The sequence below is a fragment of the Pseudophryne corroboree genome, chromosome 7, assembly GCF_028390025.1.
Source record: "Pseudophryne corroboree isolate aPseCor3 chromosome 7, aPseCor3.hap2, whole genome shotgun sequence".
Taxonomy (NCBI): domain Eukaryota; kingdom Metazoa; phylum Chordata; class Amphibia; order Anura; family Myobatrachidae; genus Pseudophryne; species Pseudophryne corroboree.
The window spans coordinates 240,408,108-240,427,587 of NC_086450.1; the positions used below are offsets into that span (position 1 = coordinate 240,408,108).

The 19,480-nt window shown below is 46.5% G+C and overlaps 1 protein-coding gene across 4 annotated transcripts in view; it reads right to left on the reverse strand.

The window, feature by feature from the left end:
- SEMA5B (semaphorin 5B) overlaps positions 1-19,480 on the reverse strand; it is a 750,739-nt gene that overhangs the window by 227,631 nt on the left and 503,628 nt on the right. For all 4 annotated transcript variants that reach the window (XM_063934055.1, XM_063934058.1, XM_063934057.1 and 1 more), the window contains 2 exons: positions 18,848-19,061; positions 15,918-16,203 (listed from right to left, as the gene is read on the reverse strand). In XM_063934055.1, the coding sequence (XP_063790125.1) occupies positions 15,918-16,203; positions 18,848-19,061 (500 nt within the window). The remainder of the gene's footprint in view (positions 1-15,917; positions 16,204-18,847; positions 19,062-19,480) is intronic.

The following is a 19,480-nucleotide window of genomic DNA, read 5'->3' on the forward strand; positions in this document are numbered from 1 at the left end:
GAGCAGCTACTTGGTCGGGTTCAAACACATTTGCTAAGTTCTACAAGTTTGATACCCTGGCTGAGGAGGACCTTTTGTTTGCCCATTCGGTGCTGCAGAGTCATCCGCACTCTCCCGCCCATTTGGGAGCTTTGGTATAATCCCCATGGTCCTTACGGAGTCCCCAGCATCCACTAGGACGTTAGAGAAAATAAGAATTTACTCACCGGTAAATCTATTTCTCGTAGTCCGTAGTGGATGCTGGGCGCCCGTCCCAAGTGCGGACTTTCTGCAATACGTGTATATAGTTATTGCTTAATAAAGGGTTACCTTATGTTGGCATCCATTGTTGATGCTCTGTTGTTGTTCATACTGTTGACTGGGTAAGTTTATCACAAGTTATACAGTGTGATTGGTGTGGCTGGTATGAGTCTTACCCTGGACTCCAAAATCCTTTCCTTGTAATGTCAGCTCTTCCGGGCACAGTTTCTCTAACTGAGGTCTGGAGGAGGGGCATAGAGGGAGGAGCCAGTGCACACCAGAACCTAAATTCTTTCTTAAAGTGCCCATGTCTCCTGCGGAGCCCGTCTATCCCCATGATCCTTACGGAGTCCCCAGCATCCACTACGGACTACGAGAAATAGATTTACCGGTAAGTAATATCTTATTTTTTGCATTTCTAAGCGAATTCTATGCAAGGTATAAAAAAATCTTCATAAACACAAAAGTGCCAGATGCAATAACCACCTGAGGTCCCTTAAAGCAATAACTAAAACTTATGCTGAACCAAACAGTATATTTAGACAAGAATGGAATACAATTATTTAGTCATATTTGCCTACTTTTGAAAAAGCATTTCAGGAAGATGGTGAAGGTAACACCTATCAGTGCGGCTGTGTACTGCTACATCGGAGAGGCATGTCTTAAAAATGACTTACATCCAAATGTAAATCAGCCCCAAAGTTAGTAAGATCTACTTGTTGAAGAAAAGACACTGATATTTTTCAGGATTTGTTTATGTATTGTGCTTTACAAGAGGTTCCATATACTGTAAGTGGCCACGGGAAACCTTATTTAAAATGCATGTAGCCATAGGAATCATTGTGCTTTATAACCAATGCAGGGAATGGCTCTGATGGGCCCATTTAAATGTATATAGCTCTGATTTTTTTGGTTCCCCCAAAAATGTAACAGCTACATAATGGGGGTAATGTGTAATCAGGGAGATTGCTGGTTTATTCAGGGAATCAGGGAGATTGCTGCTATTTCAGGGGAGTCTCCTGCAGAATGCGGGAGGGTAGGCAACTATGTATTTAGTGAACGGGAAGTTATAAACTAGATTGGAGGTTAGTCTGTTCACATGATATTTAGACTTTTGCACAGTAAAACTCCAGATTATTCCCCCTTCCTAAAACCTAGGAGTACCTGTAGGTTTCTAAAGCATTTTATCAAGCAGAAAGTAGGCAGGCTCATCTAGAGGACTATCTAGGTGTGAGTGTAGGAATAAAGGGATTTATGATTCCGATCCACATCCCCAAAAAGTCAGGAGCCAGCAGTATATTGTTAGGGGCCATAGCTACCGAGTTCCTCTTACATCATATACTAATACAAGTACAGGGCAACAATCACACTCAGGAAGAAAGGATGGAGGAGAGCAGCCTGCTCCTGAGAGCTTACAATATAAAGCAGGGATGGCCTCCAGCTGTTGTTAAACTACACATCCCAGTATCCCTTGTAATAGTTTTAGCATGGCCATATAGCAAAACTGTAGCAGGGCACGCTGGGATGTGTAGTTCAACAACAGCTGGAGGGCCAAAAGTTCCCCACCCCTGAATTAGAGTGTAGGCCTTCAGGCAAAGAATGGGTTAAGTGCAGTTTTCCAAATGATATAATTCTACACAATACTAAACATATCTTGTACTCACAGAGGGTCCTGTCAAATTACTCCTACCAAGCTAAACGTTAATTTCTTGCTTTTCAGATCATTAACACGACAGGCTGTCGTCACCAAGCCACACAAATGCTTTGTGTTAAGACACAGAAGGCACAATTAAAGCCACAACGAGGATCCCTTTGGGTACCGATCAGTGCATCAGCTGATGGAGCAGTGACAGGAAAACCAATTGCCGTAAACTACCAGATATTAAACACAACAAACTTTATACAAACCTCATGGTGTGTGAGTGACATCTCCACAGGGGCTTTCATTCCCATTCAAAGTAAAGTTTAAACCTGTAATACATTTTCCTACTGCTGTTTCAATGACTTTTCCCCTGCCAGCAGAGCCGTCTTAACAGTAGTGTGGGCCCCTGGGCACAGCAACGCACTGGGGCCCCTACCCATCCTCCAGAAGTAGGGGTGGGGGGTGCTATCAGTGGCAGCGGGCGGTAGGAGGTTATCTATCTTCCGCTAAGCATGTAGAACCTGGAGCAGTAATTTCTGCTAATTACTCCTTTACTGCACAGATGGGGCGGGAGGGAGAACACTAAACTGTAGAATGAGGCATTGTGCTGGATGAAGTGGCCCTGGTACATGACTTTCAGGGTGGTAGGGGGTGTTTAATACGTAGGGGAGGAGTGGATGGTGTGCGGCTTAATATTTATCATTTTCTGGTGGGAGGGCAGCTTGCTTGACTGCAGATATCTCAAGTTCCTGGTAATAGATTTCTTAGCTTTTAATAGGATAAAAAACTATAGAGACCCACCTTTCAGGAGGTGCTGGGGACTTGTAGATCAGAGTTCAGGAACTAGAGCAGTCCTCCAATGAAAATATAAAACTGCATACCAGGCGTGTGGAGCTGGAGCAGGGACCAGCTGCTTGAAGGCGGATATCTCTGGTTCTGGACATAGTAGGGCCAAGTTACCATTGTCCACTGAAAGGGGAGAGTCCCAGCATTTGGAGAATACCCTCGGAAAAACTCTATGTCAGACAGAACCTAAGATATCTGGCTTGGAAGAGCAACTAACAGGCTTGGATGGGGACCACTGCTTTGAAGTCGGATATCTCTGGTTTCCTAGGGCCGATTTTCAAAAATCTGGTACCCCTGGAAAGAGGGGACCCTTAGCTATTAGCCTAGGGCCCTTATACTCATGGGGCCCTTGGGCAAGAGCCCATTGAGCCCATACGAAAAGACGGCCCTGCCTGCCAGACTTCTCCTCCCTCCACAGAGGAATGCTGTAGCTCTGACAGAGTGAGCATTGGGTTCTTGGTCACCTCCCTGACTAGGGCCCTTCTCCCCCAATTGTTCAGTTTAGACGGCCAGCCAGCTCTAGGAAGAGTCCTGGTGGTTCCGAACTTCCAACATTTATGGATGATGGAGGCCACTGTGCTCATCGGGACCTTCAAAGTAGCAGATATTTTTCTGCACCCTTCCCCAGATTTGTGCCTCAAGACAATCTTGTCTCGGAGGTCTACAGACAATTCCTTTGACTTCATGCTTGGTTTGTGCTCAGAAACGCACTGTCAAGTGTGGGACTTTATATAAACAGGTGTGTGCCTTTCCAAATCATGTCCAATCAACTGAATTTACCACAGGTGGACTCTGTAGGAACATCTCAAGGATGATCAGTGGAAACAGGACGCACCTGAGGTCAACTTTGAGCTTTATGGCAAAGGCTTTGAATACTTATGTCAGGGCCGAAAAAAGGATTTTCGGCACCCGGGGCAAGGCAGTCTGCAGGAGGTGATCACGGCAGAGTTCCCAGCGCCCCCTCTAGTCCGGCGCCCGGGGCACGTGACCCCTTAGCCCCCCCTAGTTGCAGCTGTGCTTATGTACATGTGATTTCTTCGTTTTTTATTTTTAATACATTTGCAAGAATCTAAAAAAAAATTTTTATGTTGACTTTATGGGGTATTGTGTGTAGAATTTTGATGGAAAAAATGTATTTCTTCCATTTTGGAACAAGGCTGTAACATAACAAAATGTGGAAAAAATGAAGCGCTGTGAGTACTTTCCGGATGCCCTGTAGATAAATATCGCTGTTATCAGCTAGGTGGTGTGGCAGGTAAGTCCATCAGGTAAGTCCATCTGCCCTTGAGGGGGCGACATTCCGCAGTTTAGGGGTAACAAAATGAGATTATATCTTGACCCAACCCCCCCCCCCAACCAAAAAGGTTCTGGTGCCTCTGGGTGCGATAATATGCAAATGCTAGCTTCAGCCTCCCCTTGTGCAATAGCATGTACCTGAGCATGCAAGCACTGAGATACCCACTTTTAGTGCCCATGCACATATAACACCGCCAGTGATTCCAGACAGTCCACCACTGGCACACCATTGTGTGCACCATCTACACTTGCATATGCCTATGGAAAGTGCAGTGTCTACACCTGAACACGGCCATCTGTGGAAGCGGCTATACGTCTGAGAATTCAGCCATTTTCACATATAAGCCTGCAACACTCCCATCACATGCCCAATGCTTTACTGCTCTATTTTTTATACCATCGGTCCTGTATGCAGTAGCACCTTTGTGCATACACTCAGCGTAGCACATGCGCCATAGGGGATGTCAGAAATATTTCAGCATGCACAGTAGCAAGTAATCGCTCAACTAAGTGAACATTGGCATTGCGTGTGCCTTGTGTGACCCCTGAATCACGCCCTATGTCTGGTCTCACTAGTTTCTAGCGGTTACCATGGCTACTGGTACTGATGCGCTGTATTTGCAATTGAACAGCAATTTATAACTCCAAGTAAAGTCAATTTTTATTGCTAGCATAATGCATAATACAGAATAGGATGGGTGACTATACGATGAGCTGCGTTGCTATTAGCAGGGTTATATTACACCTCTATATACATCATCATTCTTAGCACATTTACTCCTGAAGTTTATGCATTAGAATAATCCTCCAGACACATCACAAAGTAACAAACCGGCTTATAACAAGCACTGTGTGAAGCAGTGTGAACCTTAATACAGCAATTAAACTCCGCCGAATGCTACCGTCTATTCATCGCTACTTCTAATGCTATTTCTTGAACTATGACAAACGTTTTCAGTGATCTGCTGGTCCAGAATATCATATTTTTAGGCTTATATAATAGAATAAATAGTGAATAAATCAAGCAAAAAGATTTTCCTGAAAAACATGGAAGCCAAGAGAATAAAACTGTGAGAAAACCATTGTAATACCTTTATGCAGGGGTGGAAACACGGGAGACAATGGAAGGTGGTCATCTCTGGGTGCCTGTCCTGAGGAGGACACCCTGATTCCTCATTGCTGTAGGTTTTGCTTTATGCAGCCCAGATTAGGACTAAACAGGGAACCCAGGGGTCATGTGCTGCAATTCTCTCACAGGGCCCCCACCGTAGAGTCTGGCCCCAGCCTACGGACATATCTCTAGCAACCAAACTGCACCAATGCACATAATAGGTGTGGAGTGCATGGCCCTCCCTCCTTTGTTGGCTTTTTCCCCCACAAGTTTGTGGGACCTGCTGTCTTTGCTGTTGTTGTGGATGGATCAAATAACAAGAACGGAAGACCCTGATCGGCAACAGGTAGTTTTGTATGCTGGGGTGTTGGTAATTAATGGTGGAGGAATGTGTCTGGGTGCTGTTGGAGCATTGGAAGTGAAAGCAGGGGGAGGGCAGTATGTACAAAAATATACTAGTGATGGATTCCCAACAAATGGCGCAAAGCTGCCCAATCTTGTGTCACACCCTGAAATGTCACCATATTTCCCAAGCACAAATAAAGAGAAAATAAGAATTTACTCACCGGTAATTCTATTTCTCGTAGTCCGTAGTGGTCCGTAAGGACCATGGGGAATAGACGGGCTCCGCAGGAGACTGGGCACTCTAAAAGAAAGATTAGGTACTATCGGGTGTGCACTGGCTCCTCCCTCTATGCCCCTCCTCCAGACCTCAGTTAAGGAAACTGTGCCCGGAAGAGCTGACACAACAAGGAAAGGATTTGGAATCCAGGGTAAGACTCATACCAGCCACACCAATCACACCGTACAACTTGTGATAACCATACCCAGTTAACAGTATGAACAACAACTGAGCCTCAGTAACAGATGGCTCATAACAATAACCCTTTAGTTAAGCAATAACTATATATACTACATGTATTGCAGAGAGTCCGCACTTGGGACGGGCGCCCAGCATCCACTACGGACTACGAGAAATAGAATTACCGGTGAGTAAATTCTTATTTTCTCTGACGTCCTAGTGGATGCTGGGAACTCCGTAAGGACCATGGGGATTATACCAAAGCTCCCAAACGGGCGGGAGAGTGCGGATGACTCTGCAGCACCGAATGAGCAAAGGCTAGGTCCTCCTCAGCCAGGGTATCAAACTTGTAGAACTTAGCAAATGTGTTTGAACCCGACCAAGTAGCAGCTCGGCAAAGCTGTAAAGCCGAGACCCCTCGGGCAGCCGCCCAAGAAGAGCCCACCTTCCTTGTGGAATGGGCTTTTACCGATTTTGGATGCGGCAATCCTGCCGCAGAATGAGCTTGCTGAATCGTGTTACAGATCCAGCGCGCAATAGTTTGCTTTGAAGCAGGAGCACCCAGCTTGTTGGGTGCATGCAGGATAAACAGCGAGTCAGTTTTCCCGACTCTAGCCGTTCTGGCTATATATATTTTCAAAGCCCTGACTACATCCAGTAACTTGGAGTCCTCCAAGTCCCGAGTAGCCGCAGGCACCACAATAGGTTGGTTCAAATGAAACGCTGATACCACCTTAGGGAGAAATTGGGGACGAGTCCTCAATTCTGTCCTGTCCATATGGAAGATCAGATAAGGGCTTTTACATGACAAAGCCGCCAATTCTGACACACGCCTAGCCGAAGCCAAGGCCAAAAGCATGACCACTTTCCACGTGAGATATTTTAGCTCCACGGTCTTAAGTGGCTCAAACCAGTGGGATTTCAGGAAATCCAACACAACGTTAAGATCCCAAGGTGCCACTGGAGGCACAAAAGGGGGCTGAATATGCAGCACTCCCTTAACAAACGTCTGAACTTCAGGCAGTGAAGCCAGTTCTTTTTGAAAGAAAATAGATAGGGCCGAAATCTGGACCTTTATGGAACCTAATTTTAGGCCCATAGTCACTCCTGACTGTAGGAAGTGCAGGAATCGACCCAGCTGGAATTCCTCTTCCTGGCCTCACACCAAGCAACATATTTTTGCCATATACGGTGATAATGTTCTGCTGTCACGTCTTTCCTAGCCTTTATCAGCGTATGAATCACTTCATCCGGTATGCCCTTTTCAGTTAGGATCCGGCGTTCAACCGCCATGCCGTCAAACGCAGCCGCGGTAAGTCTTGGAATAGACACGGCCCCTGCTGTAACAGGTCCTGTCTGAGAGGCAGAGGCCATGGGTCCTCTGAGATCATTTCTTGTAGTTCTGGGTACCAAGTTCTTCTTGGCCAATCCGGAACGATGAGTACAGTTCTTACTCCTCTCTTTCTTACTATCCTCAGTACCTTGGGTATGAGAGGAAGAGGAGGGAACACATAAACTGACTGGTACACCCACGGTGTCACTAGTGCATCCACAGCTATCGCCTGAGGGTCCCTTGACCTGGCGCAATATTTTTTTAGCTTTTTGTTGAGGCGGGACGCCATCATGTCCACCTGTGGCCGTTCCCAACGGTTCACAATCTGCGTGAAGACTTCTGGATGAAGTCCCCACTCTCCCGGGTGGAGGTCGTGCCTGCTGAGGAAGTCTGCTTCCCAGTTGTCCACTCCCGGAATGAACACTGCTGACAGTGCTAGCACGTGATTTTCCGCCCATCGGAGAATCCTTGTGGCTTCTGCCATCGCCATCCTGCTTCTTGTGCCGCCCTGGCGGTTTACATGGGCGACCGCCGTGATGTTGTCTGATTGAATCAGCACTGGTTGGTTTTGAAGCAGGGGCTCTGCTTGACTCAGGGCGTTGTAAATGGCCCTTAGTTCCAGTATATTTATATGTAGTGAAGTCTCCTGACTTGACCACTGTCCTTGGAAGTTCCTTCCCTGAGTGACTTCCCCCCATCCTCGGAGGCTTGCGTCCGTGGTCACCAGGATCCAGTCCTGTATGCCAAATCTGCGGCCCTCGAGAAGATGAGCACTCTGCAGCCACCACAGCAGAGACACCCTGGCCCTTGGGGACAGGGTGATCAACCGATGCATCTGAAGATGCGATCCGGACCATTTGTCTAACAGATCCCACTGAAAGATCCTTGCATGGAACCTGCCGAAGGGAATTGCTTCGTAAGAAGCCACCATCTTTCCCAGGACTCGCGTGCAGTGATGCACCGACACCTGTTTTGGTTTCAGGAGGTCCCTGACCAGAGATGACAATTCCTGGGCCTTCTCCACCGGGAGAAACACCTTCTTCTGTTCTGTGTCCAGAATCATGCCCAGGAAGAGCAGACGCGTCGCAGGAATCAGCTGCGACTTTGGGATATTCAGAATCCAGCCGTGCTGTAGCAACACTTCCTGAGAGAGTGCTACGCTGACTAACAACTGCTCTCTGGACCTCGCCTTTATAAGGAGATCGTCCAAGTACGGGATAATTATAACTCCCTTTTTCCGAAGGAGTATCATCATTTCGGCCATTACCTTGGTAAATACTCTCGGTGCCGTGGACAGACCGAACGGCAACGTCTGGAATTGGTAATGACAATCCTGTACCACAAACCTGAGGTACTCCTGGTGAGGTGGGTAAACGGGGACATGCAAGTAAGCATCCTTAAAGTCCAGCGACACCATAAAATCCCCCTCTTCCAGGCTTGCAATAACCGCCCTGAGCGATTCCATTTTGAACTTGAACTTCCTTATATAAGTGTTCAAGGATTTTAAATTCAGAATGGGTCTCACCGAACCGTCTGGTATCGGTACCACAAACATTGTGGAATAGTAACCCCGTCCCTGTTGAAGGAGGGGAACCTTGATTATCACCTGCTGGAGGTACAGCTTGTGAATTGCCGCCAGTACCACCTCCCTTTCCCTGGGAGCAGCTGGCAAGGCTGATTTGAGGTAACGGCGAGGGGGAGTCGCCTCGAACTCCAGCTTGTATCCCTGAGATACAATTTGTACCGCCCAGAGATCCACTTGTGAGCGAACCCACTGGTTGCTGAAGTTTCGGAGACGCGCCCCCACCGCACCCGGCTCCGCCTGTGGAGCCCCAGCGTCATGCGGTGGACTTAGAGGAAGCGGGGGAGGATTTTTGTTCCTGGGAACTGGCTGCCTGGTGCAGCTTCTTTCCTCTACCCCTGCCTCTGGGCAGAAAGGATGCGCCTCTGATCCGCTTGCCTTTCTGAGGCCGAAAGGACTGTACATGATAATACGGTGCTTTCTTAGGCTGTGAGGGAACCTGAGGTAAAAAAGTTGACTTCCCGGCTGTTGCCGTGGATACGAGGTCCGAGAGACCGTCCCCAAACAATTCCTCACCCTTATAAGGCAAAACCTCCATGTGTCTTTTAGAATCAGCATCACCTGTCCACTGCCGAGTCCATAATACTCTCCTGGCAGAAATGGACATTGCATTAATTCTAGATGCCAGCAGGCAAATGTCCCTCTGTGCATCCCGCATATATAAGACGACGTCTTTTATATGTTCTATGGTTAGCAAAATAGTATCCCTGTCGAGGGAATCAATGTTGTCTGACAGGGAATCAGACCATGCGGCTGCAGCACTACACATCCATGCTGAAGCAATAGCAGGTCTCAGTATAGTACCTGAGTGTGTATACACAGACTTCAGGATAGCTTCCTGCTTTCTATCCGCAGGCTCCTTTAAGGCGGCCGTATCCTGAGACGGCAGTGCCACCTTTTTTGATAAGCGTGTGAGCGCCTTGTCCACCCTAGGGGATGTTTCCCAACGTAACCTGTCCGTTGGCGGGAAAGGGTACGCCAGCAGTAACCTCTTAGAAATCACTAGTTTCTTATCGGGGGAACTCCACGCTTCCTCACACAATTCATTTAATTCATCAGATGGGGGAAAAGTCACTGGCTGCTTTTTCTCCCCAAACATAATAGCCTTCTTGGTGGTAACCGGGTTAATATCAGAAATGTGCAATACATTTTTCATTGCAGTAATCATGCATCGGATGGCTTTTGTAGACTGTGCATTTGTCTCATCCTCATCTACACTGGAGTCAGACTCCGTGTCGACATCTGTGTCTGCCATCTGAGCTAGCGGGCGTTTATGAGCCCCTGATGGCCTCTGAGACGCCTGGGCAGGCGCGGGCTGAGATCCCGGCTGTCCCAAGGCTGCTGCGTCATCAAACTTTTTATGTAAGGAGTTAACACTGTCTGTTAAGACCTTCCACATATCCATCCAATCCGGTGTCGGCCCCGTCGGGGGCGACACCACACTTATCTGCCCTTGCTCCGCCTCCACGTAACCCTCCTCATCAAACATGTCGACACAGCCGTACCGACACACCGCACACACACAGGGAATGCTCTGACTGAGGACAGGACCCCACAAAGTCCTTTGGGGAGACAGAGAGAGTATGCCAGCACACACCACAGCGCTATATAACACAGGGATTTACACTGCTAATAAGTGATTTTTCCCAATAGCTGCTTATATCTTATTTGCGCCTAAATTTATGTGCCCCCCCTCTCTTTTTTACCCTACTTGTACTGGATACTGCAGGGGAGAGCCTGGGGAGCGTCCTTCCAGCGGAGCTGTGAAGAGAAAATGGCGCTGGTGTGCTGAGGAAGAAGGCCCCGCCCCCTCAGCGGCGGGCTTCTCCCACGTTTTGTATAGCTTAATGGCGGGGTTTATTACACATATACAGTTTTCAGACTGTATTATGTGCATAATGTGCCAAAAGGTAATCTTATTGCTGCCCAGGGCGCCCCCCCCAGCGCCCTGCACCCTACAGTGACCGGAGTGTGTGGTGTGCAGTGGGAGCAATGGCGCACAGCTGCAGTGCTGTGCGCTACCTTAATGAAGACCGGAGTCTTCTGCCGCCGATTTTATCTCCTTCTTCTGTCTTCTGGCTCTGCAAGGGGGACGGCGGCGCGGCTCCGGGAACGGACGATCGAGGTCAGGCCCTGTGTTCGAACCCTCTGGAGCAAATGGTGTCCAGTAGCCTAAGAAGCACAAGCTAGCTGCAAGCAGGTAGGTTTGCTTCTCTCCCCTCAGTCCCACGTAGCAGTGAGTCTGTTGCCAGCAGATCTCACTGAAAATAAAAAATCTAACAAATACTTTCTTTTCTAGCAAGCTCAGGAGAGCCCACTAGGAGCACCCAGCTCTGGCCGGGCACAGATTCTAACTGAGGTCTGGAGGAGGGGCATAGAGGGAGGAGCCAGTGCACACCAGATAGTACCTAATCTTTCTTTTAGAGTGCCCAGTCTCCTGCGGAGCCCGTCTATTCCCCATGGTCCTTACGGAGTTCCCAGCATCCACTAGGACGTCAGAGAAAGTAGAAAACATTTCAAAGTGCAGGTTACAGAAAGTGTATAAAAAGTGTATGAAAAGGTGACTAAAGATTCAGTCTTATCTATAGTAAACATCCACAGGTACTGTAAGCGTACCCCACTCACACTGAAGCTTTATAGATCATGCATATAAAAGGTATCTTTTGAGTCTTCACCATCTTACGATTTCCCTCTCCCATACTTGCATACATCAAACAGATGGAAATAGGTGTACCCCACTCACTTTCTTTCAAGGATGTACAAACACAACTCATGGTAGGCATCTCACGCTGCATGGCGTATTTATACTAGATGTATGAGGACACATCTGTATAATGGATACAGAGATTTCTGTAAACACTAGAATATCTCAGGTAATGATAGGTACAGTGGGCTTAAAAAGGTTTCTTTATTATTCCTTCGTTGGAGCTCCTTTTTCACATGCCCCACATAAAAATGCCATAAAAACATCTCTCATGCATGGGATAAAAAAGGTACAGTACAAAAATCACAAGATGAATACAACAATGGCTCACATAATGTAATAAAAAAAACAATTTCTTGTAAGTAGTACTTAAACAGCCACAACGGCACCTAACCCCATGGCTTCTGCCACCCTGATACTTATGTCAGTGTCATCTGCTGATGCAACTATGTTTATTTAACATATACCTGTCCTATATTGTCTTCAACTGTAAGTCACTATTGTCCCGTTCTGATTTTTCATTTATGTACTCTGTATTTCGGCGCTGCGGATCCCTTGTGGCGCAATATAAATAAAGGACAATAATAATAATAACAATAATAATAATAGATGCCAAATCACACTTCCGTTGTCCACACGGTTTGGTCCACTGGAGCCCTTTATCAAGACATCCAGGAATTGTGGAAGGCTAAGTATCAGTGGAATAGTCAATCAATATTAACTGGAAATGACAGCAGTGAATTATACATGGAAAACCTGTGATAAAACTCACAAAATACAAATAGCCCAGTAGGCCCCATCCTATCCTATATAATAAAAGGCTAGTCTGCTCCTTACCTCTCTTATCTGCGCCGGCAAACACTAGAGGTGGCCCACGCACCAAATGAAAGTGATCATGCAGGGAGATGTTACAGCCTGCTGCAAATTTATAACAAAAAATTGATCTGACTTTCACACTTGCTGCATATGGAAGAGGGTGCTGGAGAGAAAGAGAGAGAGAGAGAGAGAGAGAGACAGAGAGAGAGAGAGAGAGAGAGAGAGGGGGGGGGAGTGGAGGTAGGTAGGGGTAGGTTTTTGGTGTGCAGTTGCCATTAATAACGACCTGTCATATTCAATATTGACTGGATTTTCTATCCATTAGTTTGATTTCCACTTGCGGTTAAATTAATCTATATATATAAAAGGCTAACGCTACTCCGCACCTTTGTGCTGCCGTTGGTGGCCACTGGAGGGCACCTGACGGAGCTCCGTTTGGACACACTGCACCACCATACCCCTTTATAGTAGTGCCCCCTATAAACAGGGCACCGCCCTCCTCAATACACTGCTCCCCCATATTCCACATACGCATGCTCTGCACCCCCTCCCCCATAAACTATGCTGCAACCCCAGGTTACCTGCCATCCCGGGATTCGGCAACAAGTAGTGGTGGTAACCAGGAAACGGATGCAGAAACCACCAGATGGTCCCGCAACGTTCAGAGCGGAGGCACCGGGGACATGTGTAGCCACTTACTGGCGGGTTTAGAAGGTGAATCAGTCCGTCAAGAAGAGGCGATACCCTGTGTGTGATGAGTAGTGCGGTGACCGTGAGGAGGAGGGGTTGGTGCTGGGGCTGCAGATAATGCGGGTGAGGAGGAGGCAAATAATCATCTCGACTGCTTTATATATATTGCGTGCCGGTGGAGGGGCTGGGTCCTGCACTCTCCGCTCCCACACCCCTCACAGGCCATGCCCAGACCCCTCCAGCCGGCTGCTGGAGACTACTGGTGACCTCTACCCCCAGACTGGCTGGGAGCTGTGTGGGGACTGGTGAGTTTACAAGTGCCAGTACTGGTGTATATAGTGCAGCATCATTATAGCCTGCCCATTACAGATATACAGCATCTATATGTATATAAAAGGCTAATGCTACACCCCTCAGCATGACAGCAGGCTTCCAGCGGAAGGACTTCCAAAAACCCGGCAGCACCTGTGTGAGTAGCATACCCTTCCTCGCCCTTATAATACATTTTAGGTATCCCCATCATCTGGACAGGCTTTTAACTATTTAACTAGTATAAAATAATGCATAAGGGTCCCAAGATTTCAAACTTTCAGATGCTTATTTATAAATAATACATATAAATTTGGTGGATGTAGAAGAACCCACAACTCACCAAAAGAAAAGAAATTCCTTTGTTAGGAGCACTCTTTTGAAAAATATATGTGAATTTTTGAAAAATGTGTTCGTATTAAAACTTAACTTTTATTAATCCTTACTTGACTAAAAAATTATTATAAAGGGGGTATGCTATAATTGATGAGTCCCCTTTTAAACAGTGGTAAAAATCTGTGAGTAAGGACAATTACAATCGTTTATTATATAATGATGTAATTGTCCACAAATTGAAGAATACAGTGATAGTAATCTATCAAAATAATCAGGTAAGCAGCAGTGGTGATATTACTTACTCTCATATGCTCAAAAAATTTAATACCTCTTGGGTATTTAATATCACAAAATAGATTTTTCAGACCAGTTGTAAACAAGAAAGATACTGATCCATCACAACTGCTACCCTGATACGGCCGGAAGTGACGTATGTTATGCCAACGTTGGCCAGGCCTCATCTATTAAGAAATTATATGTCCCCTCTTTTACTGAAAATGTGCAGTAAAATCTGCTATCCCCCCCAAATCTTAAGTGCTCTGTGCCACCCAAAGCCTTAATACAGCTCTGCTATGAGCTGTTTGGGTGTTGGCAGTGAAGGTGGGGTGTGGAGTGTATGTCTGAGTGCTGCTGGTGTGTTAGTAGTGAATGTGGGAATGGGTGTGTCTGGGTGCTACTGAAGTGTTGGCAGTGAATGTGGGTTAGGGTCAGTCTTGGGCTAATCAGACGCAAGACTTGTTGCTGATAGTGGTTGCATACAGAGATGATGAATCGCTCACAGTAGAGGCCTGCACATAGCATAAGGCTGGTGATGGTATCAATGGTACAACTGATAGTGGTATCTAAAAATGCATAAATCATTATTGCAGCATCTCTAGGCACTGAAAGTGGGCACCTCTGTCCTTGCATACTCTGACACATGAATGTACACCAGGGAGGGGGTATTAGCACTAAAGTCACAGGTGCAACTGCAGCAAAAAACACAAGGTAGGCCACAACTGCCTCTGACCTATGAAGAGGGATCCCACCTCCCTTAACAAGCCCCACCCCCTCAACAGACCCCACCTCCATTGGGGCTGCTTCCAGGAATTTCCCAGTCTTGTTTTCCATCCCAATCCGCCAGTAATTAGAACCACCTATTGGCACAATGTACTGTTCCCTATCTGCTTCAGACTATGGAGATGATTCAGTTAGCCGTGAAGCTACAGCGCATATATCCGGGTATAATGTTAGGTAAAATACGAACTCGGGGTAATTCAGAGTTGATCGCAGCAGCAAATTTGTTAACAGTTGGGCAAAACCATGTGCACTGCAGGGGAGGCAGATATAACATGTGCAGAGAGAGTTAGATTTGGGTGGGTTATTTTGTTTCTGTCCAGGGTAAATACTGGCTGCTTTATTTTTACACTGCAATTCAGATTTAAGTTTGAACACACCCCACCCAAATCTAACACTCTCTGCACATGTTAAATCTGCCCCCCCCCCCCCCCCCCTCTGCAGTGCACATGATTTTGCCCAACTGCTAACAAATTTGCTGCTGCGAACAACTCTGAATTATGCAATAATGCAATTTGACCCATTTCATTTGTACAAGTTCAGTAAGTATAAGTCAGTATGGATGTAAATAACAGGGTTATATTATATGCTTCATCACTTATTTACAATATGGATGGAAACAACATATTGCTATTATTTTAATATAACAAACTTGAATTCCCTTCATGATGTAGGAATGGCTCTGCCTCCTTTTTTTTTTTTATATATCAAATATAACCCTCTCTACCCCTTTATCTAATTTCATTACTTTCTTCCTGCAACATGACATCTTGTGTTTACACTGTTTATCCAAACGATGGACGCCTATTTCGTAGTTTAATAAACCCCACTCACTGCTCAGTTCCTTCCCTGTGCAAACTCCTCCTCTGCCAATGCCACCATGTTGCTCATCACACATTCTATCAAGGTGCATGGAGGGACCAAAGCTGGTGTTGTGCTTCAGAAATAACCTTCAGCATCAGCCATAGAAATACCTAATGACCAATAATTACACATTTGCTGCATAGAAAGATTGTGAAGTATCATATGCCAAAACAGCATTTTTTTGTTTAGCTGAACAAGTAGCCAGCATGGCATGCTGGCACTTGTAGTTTACAGCAGCTAAAGAACATAAGTTGCCCAAAACTGGCTATATAATAAATCTTTAAACTCACACATTGGTTGTGAAGACTCCATAAATGAGATCCTGCTCCTGGAGGAGGAAGGTACTCTGCAGCTCATTATAATAAAAAGGAATCTCTCCAGAGCGCGAGCAGTTTAATTTAGCCTTCATGAATGTCGTCCAGGTGTCTTCCAGCAAAAACCGTCCCCCATAGTCATTTTTGCAGACTCTGGCTACACGTGAGTACACAGTCTTCCCGCAGTCATGTTCCACTGCGTTCTCCCGAAAGAAGAAATACGTGAACAGTCCAATGTCATAGGCAGCAACAAAGTTGGGTTCTGTGTAAAAAGACAAAGGTTACCATGCTGTCTGAGTGCACATATAGGGGGAGATGTACTAAGCCTGAAAAGTGATAAATATCACTGTGATACAGCACCAGCCAATCGGCTCCTAACAGGCTGTGTATGAAAAATGACAGTTAGAAGCCGATTGGCTAGTACTTTATCACTGTGATATTTTTCACTTTTCAGGCTTAGTACATCTGGCCCATAGTGAGTGTGATACACTGGTATGACTAGGAGTCATATCCACATATAGGGCCTGATTCAGAGGTGGATGCATTGACAATGTTGCACGCAAGCATACGATATTTTATGTCTGCACATGCATCCGAGTTACATTGCGCATGTGTCCTATTTGGCTAATGCTTGGAGACACAGAAAGAATTTGAGTGCACAGAGTGATTTTCAGACAGCGTCTGAGTCTAAAGATCCAGAATCTCTCACACATAGGGCTGGTGTAAGATTCCATTATGCAACCAACATTGAGTTTAAAGGACCACCGAGATAGATTTGCAAGCGGGTGCCTCACACTGAACGGAAGCAGCTGCAGCATTAGCAAAAACACGCACATGCGGCAAAAGACACAGATCTCCGATGCAAGCAGCCAATGTTTAGTCTGCGCATGCATTTACTCTGCACTGTGCTGAGTCCCGTTGTTTACCGATGAAAGGCAATTGCAGTGTGTGTTCCAGGGAGGTAACAGGAAGGTGGCTAACCAGACGTGGGCAGGTCGCAAGTGTTTGCGGCTTTTGCTGAAGTTGCACTGGCAGCCATGTTCCGACGGTCATTCTGTGCCTCCATAGGGGTTGGTGCAACGTCCAATAGTGTGACAGATGTTGAGTCTCTATACCCAAAGCAGCGGATTAGTGCCACAGCCGGTGGACATCTCAGTAAGCAGAGGCATTACCTGGTGGGGGGAGGGGTGGACTACCCAGGTGTCACCCTTCCAGGGGGTGATACCAAAATTTCAACTCCTCCACAGTGACATGGAGCCAGGTGCTGCACTGTGACATTATCATGCAGCACCCGGCTCCTGTCACTGAAGACGAGCCGATAGTGCAGGCATAGTCTCCGAGACTGGCCCAGCATCTCTGTGAATGCTGGGCATGACCCTGGAGTGAAATAAGGGTGTTAAACGAAGCAACACCCCATTTCAGTTGGCACACGAGTGGGGTGGGCTACTTTGGCACACCGGGTTTCACCGGTCACTATCAGTAGGAAGCACATCAGATTCAGCATTAGCATTAAGATGCAGCCTTTCTCTGCAAAACGACACCATTGGAGCTGCAAGAACTTCCACCTCTAAATCATTCCCTCAGCCCCATAGGGACTGTGAGATACTGGTTTTACTGGAGTCATGTACACATGTAGTGAGTGTGACACACTGGTATGACTGGAAGTCATACACATATAGTAAGCATGAAATAAAGATATCGCTAGGAGTCATATACAAGTATCTAGTGAGTGTGATATACTGGTATGACTGGTATATAGTTGTACTACTGAGCTGTGAGCATACTGATTGCAGATACAGTCCTTGCAGTGTACAGAACATTTTCTTCTTTTACTGTAACTAAAATACTATTAAACATTTTTTATCCTTTACAAAGTATTATTTTGTATCCCAAGAGACTGTGGGGGTCATTCAGAGCTGTTAGCAAACCAAAAAGTTAGCAAATGGGCAAAACCATGTTGCACTGCAGGGGGGGCAGATATAACATGTGCAGAGAGTTAGATTTGGGTGGGGTGTGTTCAAACTGAAATCGAAATTGCAGTGTAAAAATAAAGCAGCCAGTATTCACCCTGCACAGAAACATTATAACACACCCAACTCTAACTCTCTCTGTGAGCGGGATGTATTATCACTGATCTACGCCCCTCGACGCCTACCGCAGCGATGCTAATCGCATATGTACTAACATATGCGATTAACATCACAATGCGGTATAGGAGGTCCCTGCGATGTTGTCTACAGGGGTTGGTGGCGGTCTCCGTCACCTCCCAGACCCGGGAGGTGACGTATGCAGGGAGTCCCTGGGCTCCTCCTCCTCCCCCCTGCTGCCGGAAGGAGACAAGGCTGTGCTGCGGGGGAGGAGGAGGAGGGCCGCACCAGCAGCAGCTTACTGCACACACAGGTATGCTAGGGAGAGGGGGTCGTCGTAAGCGGCGCGGGGTGGCGGCGGTAAGAAGCCCATATAGGCTTCTATACGGTATCGCCATCAAAAGATGGTGATACCCTCAGCGGCATAAACCCGGCGGCTAGCACATATGAAAATTCAGTAAAACCCCTGAAAACATGAGTTTTACCGCATTTTCCCTTTAGTACATCCTGCCCCGTACATAATATATCTGCCCCACATGCAGTGCACATGGTTTTGCTAACAGCCCTGAATAACCCCCTGTATATGCAGTTTTGAAAGTTTTTCATACAAAATGAATTCTTACAGGAACTTTCATTATCTGCACTACAGACTGAGTCTATGCTATTTTCTTCTAAATGTGACGTACTCTATACCAGAGACTGGTAATGTGTAGCTATCAATTTGCTATAGAACCACATCCAAAAATGCCCCGCCAGCATTAGTTCTAGCGCAGCTGCAGAGCAGCCAATGCTGCTCTGTATTAGGATTCTCAATCTTACCATTCAGCCACTTGGAATTATACTGTGCGGTGCGGAGAGGAGGAATGCTGCCCAAGCTGCGGTAGATGGCTGGGTCCCGGCCGGAAAAGTCAATAACTGTAGCAGCATACAGCTCACCCCGGGATGTGATGACGGCAGTGGAATTGTGACGGGGATCGTAAGGGCAGCGCGCCACTCCATTTATTTTCTCAATCACTCTGCTTATGTTACCCACCTGAATTACAAAACATATTCATTAAATTCTCTCTCCTACCGCAATGAAGAGGTTAAACAAGTCTGGTTAGATATGTTGTTAAACGTTAATTCCTATTTCCAGGTCAGAGCTCTTTTAACACACTGAAAGATCAGATAAAGATCATCACAATCTGTAACACTGGGCCTGACTCTGAGTCGCACATCATTCGCAATGCGTACGTATTTGCCAAAGAAACAAGTGTCCAGAATGCGGGAGGGGTGCATACCTTTCCAGGGGTGTGGGGTACCACCTCAAAACATTGGGTATCCCGCTCAGAAACCAGGAGAGTAAGTAAGTATGTACTGGACGCCTGTTTCAAACAGATCTCTTGCAACCATGGGGTGGGTTCAAGTCCAGATAGTAATGATGATGCGTGCGGCTGGATAGGCTTCCATATG